Source organism: Anguilla rostrata, chromosome 8 (genome assembly GCF_018555375.3).
Source record: "Anguilla rostrata isolate EN2019 chromosome 8, ASM1855537v3, whole genome shotgun sequence".
In the NCBI taxonomy this organism is placed as follows: domain Eukaryota; kingdom Metazoa; phylum Chordata; class Actinopteri; order Anguilliformes; family Anguillidae; genus Anguilla; species Anguilla rostrata.
Window position 1 is genome coordinate 663602 of NC_057940.1, and position 10047 is coordinate 673648.

At 48.9% G+C, this 10047-nt stretch overlaps 2 protein-coding genes across 2 annotated transcripts; one reads left to right on the top strand and one right to left on the bottom strand.

Moving 5' to 3' along the window:
• The first annotated feature begins 265 nt into the window (after nucleotides 1–265).
• Nucleotides 266–2408, top strand: LOC135260281 (gap junction delta-4 protein-like). Its single transcript, XM_064345521.1, has 2 exons — nucleotides 266–645; nucleotides 1207–2408. The coding sequence occupies exons 1-2, from the start codon at nucleotides 576–578 to the stop codon at nucleotides 2406–2408; spliced, it is 1272 nt and encodes a 423-aa protein (XP_064201591.1). The 5' UTR covers nucleotides 266–575.
• A 4484-nt stretch (nucleotides 2409–6892) lies between these two features.
• LOC135260452 (frizzled-8-like) lies at nucleotides 6893–9524 on the bottom strand. The gene has a single exon (XM_064345670.1). It carries the CDS (start codon nucleotides 9125–9127, stop codon nucleotides 7379–7381), a length of 1749 nt encoding a protein of 582 aa, XP_064201740.1. The 5' UTR covers nucleotides 9128–9524; the 3' UTR covers nucleotides 6893–7378.
• Between the last annotated feature and the right edge of the window lie 523 nt (nucleotides 9525–10047).

Genomic DNA, 10047 nt, shown 5'->3' on the forward strand with positions numbered 1-10047 from the left:
GCGCTTTGCTCTCTTTCTCTGGGGAAGTTGGTTCTGCGGAACGGGAGGCCCGGGATGTTCCGGAAGGAGCGGCTTCCGCCGGAAATACCCCAGCAATGCAGGCGTCCCGGGACGCCTGAGGGGGGTAAGAATAGATCACAGGCTGGGCTCACGTCTCCTCACTGCTCTCGGCTCAGAGCAGCTGTTAGGAGGAGGGAGGTACAGAGAGAGAGGGGAGAGAGAGAGGGAGAGATACAGAGAGAGAGAGGAAGAGAGAGACAGAGCGGGGAGAGAGAGGGAGACAGACAGAGAGAAGGGGAGAAAGAGAGCCCCGGACCCCACCTCAGCGCCTGCCTCTCAGCTAACCTTAACCCTATCCCTTACCCTAACCCCATCCCTTACCCTAACCCTAACCCTAACCCTAACCCTAACCCTAACCCTATCCCTAACCCTAACCCTAACCCTAACCCCATCCCTTACCCTTACGGACCCAGAACCCAACCCAGCGCTTCACCCAGGCAGTGATTCCCGCACCCTCTCTTCCCCGGGGGGGGCTGGAGGACTGGGAGGAGGACCGGAGGGTTCTCTCTTCAGCGATGATCATGGGGAGACCGGGGGGGACGGAAGCTGTCTTGGTCACCCTCAGTCGCAACATCACGATTGCAGGTGGGTGGGAGCTCCGAGCTCCATGTGTCTGTGCTGACAGGTTACTGCTCTTTACTTCAGTACCGCTAGAGACAGGATAGATAACAAAGATGAGGCTCAGCCTGCTGAATTATGAAGCCGTAACACTTAATACATGTAATATGAGAATGCGTTTGATCTGATTAATCTGCAGTGTACTAATGTTTTACCAATAATAATGCTGTGGGATTGCTGCATAAGTCTCACTGATGTCTGCAATATGAATATCCAGTCACCAATTACATCACTTATATCAGTAAATATGTATTTGTATGATAGGAAATTAACACCAAACATTTTTACTGTTTTTAAAAGCGTGTTTATAAGCGTGTTTTAAAAGCATGTTTTAAAAGTGTCTTTATAAGTGTGTTTTTAAAGCATGTTTTAAAAGTGTCTTTATAAGTGTGTTTATAAAGCGTGTTTTTAAAGCGTGTTTTTTAAAGTGTTTTTTAAGCGTGTTTTAAAGCGTGTTTTAAAGCGTGTTTTAAAGCGTGTTTATAAGCGTGTTTCACGTTAAGTGACTTTGCGCATGTTTGGCTGCAGGGAAGCTTTGGCTGGTGGTCCTGGTCCTGCTGCGCGCCCTCCCCCTGCTTTTGGCGGGATTCCCGCTGTACTGGGACGAGGCGGAGCGTTTCGCCTGCAGCACGGTGCAGCCGGGGTGCGCTAACGCCTGCTACGACGCCTTCCGCCCGCTGTCCCCACTGCGCTTCTGGCCCCTGCAGCTGCTGGGACTCTGCCTGCCGCTCGCACTGTTCTGCACGCACGTCTCGCACCGCGCCCTGTCCTGCCCAGAGCCCCGCCCCCTGTCCCACCCGGAGCCCCGCCCCCAACCCCGCGACCCCGACGCCGCCCTCTGCAGCGGTCATGTCTCGCACCAGGCCCTGCCCCGCCCCGGGCAGAGTGAGGGGCGGGGCGAGGGACGGGACTTCCCCTGCGCGTACCTGGTGCAGGTGCTGATTCGGCTGGCGCTGGAGGCGGGGTTTGGGGCGGGGCAGTACCTCCTCTTTGGGCTGCGCGTCCCGCGGAGGCTGCTGTGTGGGGAGGCCCCCTGCACCTCCGCTGTGGAGTGCTTCCCCTCGCGGCCGACAGAGCAGACCTCCGCGCTCCGCCTCTCCCTGGGCCTCGCCGCCGCCTCCCTCCTGCTGAGCACCGCCGACCTCGCCTGCGCCCTGCGCCGCTGCGCGAGGAAGAGGAGGGACCGCGCGCCGGGGAGGAAGAGCGGGGTGGAGGAGGAGGAGGAAGACGAGGAGCGCTACCTCTCTCCCAGCAGCCTGAGAGCGGACCCGCCTCCCCCACAGACACAGGACCCGGCACAGAGGAGAGCCAGCCAATCCAGGACCAGCAAAGCAGGCTCCGCCCCCCTGGAGACAGGAGGCGTGGCCGTGGGTTCCGCTGCTGGTTCTGAGGCGGAGACCGGGTCCAACACCAACACCAACAATGCCCACCCGCATCCCGAGACAGGAGGGGTGGGGCGAGACGGGGGAGGGGTGGGGCGGGACGGGGGAGGGGTGGGGCGAGACGTGGGAGGGGTGGGGTCAGGTCTGACCAGCCCTGGGGGAACTCCACGCCCCGCCCGGTCCTCCGATCTGAGACCGCCTCCGTCCCCGCGGCCGGGACGACGCCCGGGGGGAGGGGTGGGGACCCCCACAACGGCCCGAGCACACAGGACAGGACAGCGCCCCCTGGTGGACACGCTGGACTCACGGTCAGAGAGCGGCGACTCAGAGAGGAGAGCCTGGGTGTGAACTGAGCACAAACCAGCAAGTTTACACACATGCGCACACACCACACACACACACGCACGCAGTGATCAGACCTGACCTGGTCCCCCCTCCACAGCTGATGTGCTGGCTCTTCCTGCACTCACGTCTGTTATGTTCCCAGTTTAGCCAGCGTGGGCTCAGCTGCTGTAAGACCCTCCTGCTGCTCCCGTCAGGCTGGGCTGAACTCCACCCCTCACCTGTGGATCTAAATCTGACCTGACCCGACCCGACACGACCCCACGCCCAGCAGAATTCTGGGATTGTTTTAGAACTGGGGTCTGATCATGGTGGACTGTGCTAGTGTAGCACATCCTGCCAGGTGGTCACTTCCTGCTGTATTATTCACAGCCTTGTGGTAATCTTAGTTTTGGTGTTGATCAGTCAGCAAATTAATTGTCAATTGAAAATAGCAAATGGCCACAGGTTTAAAGTAAAGCTTGGTTTACAGGTAAAGTTTGTGCTACCTGTTTCCACATCACTGTAGTAAGACATCGGGTTGAACAGGGCCTACTTTAGCTGTTCATTTCAGAATGATGGAAAGGATGTTTCCTTTGAAAGTTTTAATTTCCTTCCAGTTAACTGAAGCTGTCTTTATAGAAGAAACGACTATTGTACAATTTTCTCAATCACGTTGTACTAATAATGGATAAAATGTGGGCTCATTTGTCTCACCAGGGGTTGAGTATAACAGAAAAACGTTCAACTAACGGCTCAGTTATCTTACTAATGTTCACGTGAACGCTGCGTCCGAATTCTAAAAGTCGCCACAGCGCATTACTGCCCTCCTGTGGCAAACTAAAGTCAATGCAAGGAGAGGAAAATGGGTTGAATTAAGAGTACAGCCTAAAAATTTGAGTATTTCTAACTGTGTATCATTGTTTTTACGGCCCTAGCTGCACATAAGCTGTAAAACATATACTGTGAGTTTGTTGAATGTGATTATGCATACATATAAGTATATAATACAAATACTAAAATGATTTGTACTTTGGAGCTTAATTAAGTATAATCCAGACTTTTAATAGTCCTAATTAAGTCCTAATGACCCGTCTGGACCTGACCTACACCTCATTGGCTCCTGTTGCAATGGTCAAAAGGGCCAAGAGATGGGGGGAATTAAAAAAATAATAATAATAATAAGGGGAAGTACCTGTTCAAATATGACCTGAAGGCACCAAGAAGCTACAAGTGCACAAGACGCTTTTCTTAAAGCCGGGCGTTGGAGGAGCGGGCTGCAGAGGAAGAGGAAACTCGACCGCTTAAGTCGCTGAGAATTCACAGCACCGTGGGAACTTTGTGATGTCACTAGTAAAGCCCAAACCCGAAACTCGACTCCTGCTGGGAGTTCCACTGGTGTTCAGTATCGCCTCCGAGTCCGTGTCTGCAGGAGCTCCACACCCCCCCCCACTCCCCTCCCCCCCCCCCACCTCGCACTTTAGGCTGTCTGTCCCAGGAGGAGTCACTCTTTCCTTACAGGGAGGGGAAATGACCCTGTCACTGGATATTTCCCCCAGAGAGAGGGAACAAGGAAGAGGAAACACAAATCGTTTGACGGTGTCTGTGAATCCCCCGTGGACAGAGGGGCTGGAGTGCTGCTTTCAGACCTGAACACTCAGGGGTGTGAGCTGAGTGTGAATCTGCCTGAACACCTGAGCCAGGAGCCGGGACAGGCTACCTGCAGCGCTCAGTACCTGCCTGAACACCTGAGACAGGAGCCGGGACAGGCTACCTGCAGCGCTCAGTACCTGCCTGAACACCTGAGACAGAAGCCAGAACAAGCTACTTGCAGTGCTCAGTACCTGCCTGCTCACTTTTAAAACTGCACATCTGCAGCAGGTAGATGTGAACAGATGCTGCATCTAGAGAAGTTCAGAAGAAACCTGGCACACACAATCACGTGCTGACCTACGGCACAAGGCAGTGCACTGCACTGTTCTCACCACACGGTGGCAGTGTAAACCCTGAACCTCTCAGCAGGACATAACATTAAAAAGCCTCCCCCTAGGCTTCCCCCAGGCAATGGCTAAGTCTGCGAATGTTAATTTGGAGCATAATTAACCAATATTTCAGATCAAATCCCCGGATTCAGTGATGAAGAACTGAGGGGGGAGAGGAAGAACATGGGGCCTAAATTTAAAATGAGTCACTAACATGGCGGATGTGCACGCTACACTCAGAGGCCTGTATCAGCTAAAATAATAATAATCAAATTTAGCCCTGAAAGCTGTTAAATATGATCTGTGACTCTTATATGGCTTATTGGAGGAGAAGAAACTGAAGTCATAAAACTTATTTCCATTGTGGTGCTACTTTTAACAGACAGGCTGAAACGGCAGGTCTGTTTGAGTTCCTGATTAAGGAGCTTATAAGTAAACATGGGACATAAAAAGGGAAAACATTTACACAGAGCATTAACTGCAAAATCTGGGCCTTTAATATAAACTCCTACATGCAATAGGCTCATTAATAAGTGTTTAACCTTTTTTAAGCTCAACTGGGGTGTGTAGGGGTTTTATTTTGTGGGACAGTTTACTGTGTTTGTCCACACCAGTGTTTTGGAAGGTGTTTTTTTTCTTCTTCCTGTAATGTAATCTTTTTTAATTGGCTATACTGCCTCTTTTGTTATGGCTGTAGGTATCATGTAACTGGGAACCAAGACGTGTTTTATTTGTGAAGTCCAATCTCCAGGGAGACTGTGTAAATGTACAAATATATACAATATATATACAATATATGCACAATATACAGTTCTTTGGTTTTTCTTTGGTTTAAAAAAAAAAAGTGCCTTTTGCAATAAACTAATTGCAATAAACCTTAAAACCTTGTGTTCCCCTGACCTATGCTGATCAAGTTAACATCCTAAATAGTGTAACCAACTTATTTTACTTGTATTTCGTTAAATTTTACAGAAAATGAATACTTATTTGCCTTATGTCTGGAACCAAATAAATTATACTATGTTTTGCCTGAACACGGGGAAAGTGTGTCAACAGTTGTTAACAATTGTAAACTGAGCACCTCTTCTTGGCTCTTATCTGACACCAGTATGGGAACAGTAGCCTAATTTCCGGCTAATTTATTTCCATTAATAAATTTGGAGTGGTTTCAGATTCAACTTTGTTGGGAATCCACAGCTATTTGGATTCAGACAATGTGAATCAAACACGACATGATTTGGATTCAGACAGGGTGAATCAAACACGAAATTACGCGCAGTAAATCATTTCTGCTAAATTCCACAGCTTTCTACTGCCACTAAGCTCGTGTTGAAATATGTCAAACGCATAACCATATTACAGTAACTGTAAATATCTTATTGTATTAGATCAATCGGCTGCCCATTGTGCGTCATTGTTTAAAGTCAGACTTGAGATCATATTTCACGATCTGGCCATCAATATCTTTGAACGTCTCCTGGCGTAGTGCTCTCTGAAACAACAAACACTCAGAACTGGCATCATTCTATTAGCTTACGTGGTTTTAATTTAAATAACCATACACACGTGGGACTGTTGGCGTTTCAGCGTTTGGTATTTGTGAAAAAACTGATTAATTTGGGTAGCTTTAGCATGTTTTAGACTTGTGGACGCTGGATTTAGCTTCTCGACCACACACTGAGGGCAATTACCCTGAACCATTAGACAGGATAACAGTCCAGTTCCCTCTAGCCTGACATCTTCATAATCAGGCCCAGGGCATCGTTTGACAGCACGCGGGCTACCCTTCCAATTACTCCCGCAGAAGCCGAGGTTTCCCGTTTCCAATTCGCAAATGGGAAAGCGCGCCGTCCTAACGTGCGCAAGGGAGGATTTTTAAGCAAGAAGACGAAAAAACACTGGAGTTGTCCCTCGGTATAATTGAGGACGAAAAAGACAACCTGGTTTATACGATCCTCACAAAGGGCTTATTAAACGAGCAGACCACCTGTAGAGACCGTTTCAGCATTGTCCCTGCAGCCACCCGCGTGCTTGCGAACCTCATTCAACGACGTCAAAGAACTCTCCTTAAACTGCCCGCTCATTACGCCAGGCTCACAAACGAGCAAGTTCGTCAGCAACAAAACGTGACGAATCCCCCCTTTTATTCGGTACATTTGAAAGCACTGCGATTCAGTCGGGTCTAAATTAAGGATCTTGTATTTCGGAAAGAAAACGCACGTCCTGCACGGCATCCTTCGGCGTTGTTGAAAAGAAGGATCAAAGTTTCCAAAATGAAAGGACCCCCAGCTCCACACAGATTAGCACTATTCACTCGGATCCTCGACCCATTAATAACTTAGCCACCAGGCAAGCAGGTACTTAGTTCAACAATTACAAAAGATCTAATAAATTAAATATGTGTCCCGACTAACTAAAGATACTACTTTTGAAATTCCACAGTGATACAACTGTTGCAAGCAAATCCAAAGTGAACAGGTGATTCGTTACGGCAGCCGCTGGTCGGAAAGATTAAGAAGTTGCACCATAGCATTTATCAAAATTTATTTTATTGTCAAAATAAAAATATTTTCTATCACAAAGCCTTTGTACACAAATTTACAATCGTATAAAAATTTATAAGCAATTTACACGTTTGTACACATTTATATAAATACATTTTGCCATTTTAAAAACCCGTATAAGACATTAAGGCTTGTTTTTTTGAAAGTGAGAATGCTGTGAGTTTCAAAACCTCTGGCACTATCTTTAAGTTAAAAAAAAAAAAACGTTCTCGGTTAAACTTCCACTTTTGCTGCTACAAATACGTGCTGTCTTGAAATGCTTAGTTCCAGACCCACTCTACTGTAAGTCGTGTGCATATAATAAAGCAAGTGTTTGGCAGTGTTAAGAGTACAACGTTTTCCACCGGCGTCAACGCTTCTGTCCAACAGGAACCATTAGGGGCTCATTAACATGCAAACAAGAAGACACTGATAAGACAATCTCGGCACAATAGACTGTCAATTATCCTATTCAAACCCGCGACAATGGCATCTGTTTTGGGTAAGAGACCGAGCTCCCCGTGCCCGACCTCCACGTCAGTCCCGTGCTCACGTCGCTGTACATTGACCCGCTCGTTGCTTTGCTCCCCCAGCAACATCGCGTGCAAAAAGTTCGCCAGGACTCAAGAGTCTTCCCAGACCAAATCCACACTCCCGACGTGATGCCCACGAGAAGACACATGAAGTACTTCAACATGAAGACGGCGTAATCCGGTTTGGCCAGGTCTTGGTCCAACAAACAGGAGCAATTGTGGGTAATTTCCCAGCTCAGTCTGTTGTGCTGTTCATAAAAATAACACGCAACGATAATGGTGGCAGGTACAGTATACAGGACTGTAAAGATCCCAATGCGGATCATCAGCTGCTCTAGCTTGTCGGTTTTCGTGCCTCCTTGTTTAATAACGCTACGAATCCTGAACAACGACACGAATCCCGCTAAAAGGAACATCGTGCCAATAAACAAATATATGACCAGGGGCGCCAGCACGAATCCTCTCAGATTGTCCAGATTCTGATTGCCAACATAGCATATTCCAGCCACAGCGTCACCGTCGACCGAACTCAGAGCCAAAACAGCGATGGATTTCATGCTCGGGATCAGCCAGGCAGCGAGGTGAAAATACTGCGAATAACTTGCGATGGCTTCGTTTCCCCATTTCATCCCGGCGGCCAAGAACCAGGTCAGGGACAAGATCACCCACCAGATCGAGCTGGCCATGCCGAAAAAGTAAACCAGGAGGAATACGATCGTGCAGAGCGCGGGGCCAGTTGTCTCATAGTGAATGTGCTCCACTTCGAATTCCCTGCTACAAGCCACCTTTTCGTGTCCAGCGATTAGTCGCACAATGTAACCCACCGACACGAACATGTAGCACGCGGAAAGGAAGATAATCGGCCTCTCTGGGTACTTGAATCTCTCCATGTCGATCAGGAAAGTTGCAACGGTGGCAAAAGTAGAAACGAAGCATAACACGGACCACAATCCAATCCAGAATGCCGTAAACGTCCGTTCGTCCTGGGTAAAATAGGGGTTGTGGCACGGCATGGCGCAATTGGGGATCTGTCCCGTCTTCACCCTGTTGTGAAGCGGGTGACGGTCACTGTTCACCTGCACCATGGGCGAACGGCACTGACAGCCCGGTTCACAGGCAGTCACTGGAGGTTTGAGTCTGCTGCCGGGTCGACCGTGTCCATTCTTGTTTTTATGAGGGTTAAATGGCTTAGCTGGATAATGCGTTGGCTTCGGTAAGACCGGCGAAGCGGTGGTTAAATCCGTCCTGTTGTCGTCCATACAGAGCGTGTCGGAGCTGCCCTGCACGGGCAGTAAGTCGCAGCGCATCCTGTCGGGCCAGGGAAAGCCGTACTGCCTCATCAGGGGCGCGCAGCCAGCTCGCGCCCTTTCGCACACGCTCCGGCACGGCGGCAGCGGCTTCTTGTAGTCCTCCAGGCAGATCGGAGTGTACATGCTGCAGAGGAAGAACTTCAAGTCCGGCGAACACTGGATTTCCACAAGTGGCCAGAACTGGTGTACCTCCAGCCCAGCCTCGTCCTGCGTGTCGTGGTTAAACTGGTTAGGCATGTAGGTGTAGTTGTAGCCTATACCTTTGCACAAAGGTACAGATATCTCCTGGCACGTCAACTCCTTGGCCGTGGTGCAGCTCGACCTCTGCATACTGGCGAGCGCGAGGAACAGGTACATCCCCAACAGGTAGCGCTCCATCCCGAACCGCTGACGCTCTCCACTCCTGAGTGAAACAGTGACCGAATTCCTCCGTCAAAGAGAATATTAAGTCCAATCAGATCCAGAATAACGAAACCATCTCGCCTTTTCCCACGGATTTGCAACCACTTTGCAATCCGCGTATACTTGCTAAGGCGCGGAGTATGAATATTAGCCTAGGTTTCGAGCGTCTAGTCAAAATGGCTAAGGACTCGGTGCACCGGTTACTTTCCTTGGCGTTGTGCTGAGAATCCCCTAAAACCATTTAATCTTTCCCAAGCCCGTATGCTCGCTAAATATACTACTAAGGTGTCCCAGTTAGTCGCCTCCAACGCTTTCTGCACGAGAGCGCCCGCACTGTTCGACTTCCCACTGAACGCTGCTGAAGGATGACGCTTTGCATATTTATACGGGAGGCGGTGAAATCACGCCCCCTACTCGACTCGTCTAATGGCGGAACTACAGGGGCGGAGTGCAACGGCCTGTCAATCACTCGTCCCTGGAAGCTCGGCTCGGGACTTATTTGTTTGGCAGTAATTTGCGAATCTTCAATTGATTTTTCTGCCATCGCGAGCTCTTCTGTGGCAAGCAAAGTACACGCGCCTTGACCAGCCATATCGCTGGAGGCTACGTTGTGCTGAATTTATTTATTTAAATGCAGTCTGTATTTTAAAATGATAATGGGCCAACTTGACCTAACCATACACCATATTCACAAAATACTAATTAAGAGTTAAAGACTATTCTTTAAACTAAAACCAGCGTTTTAAAATGTATTTTTAAAATTTATATATATTTATTGTGTAAGTCGCTCTGGATAAGAGCGTCTGCTAAATGCCTGTAATGTAATGTAATATATAAACCATTAAACCGGGAAACGTCCAATATCACAATCCATCTGAAATCAAACATCATTTATA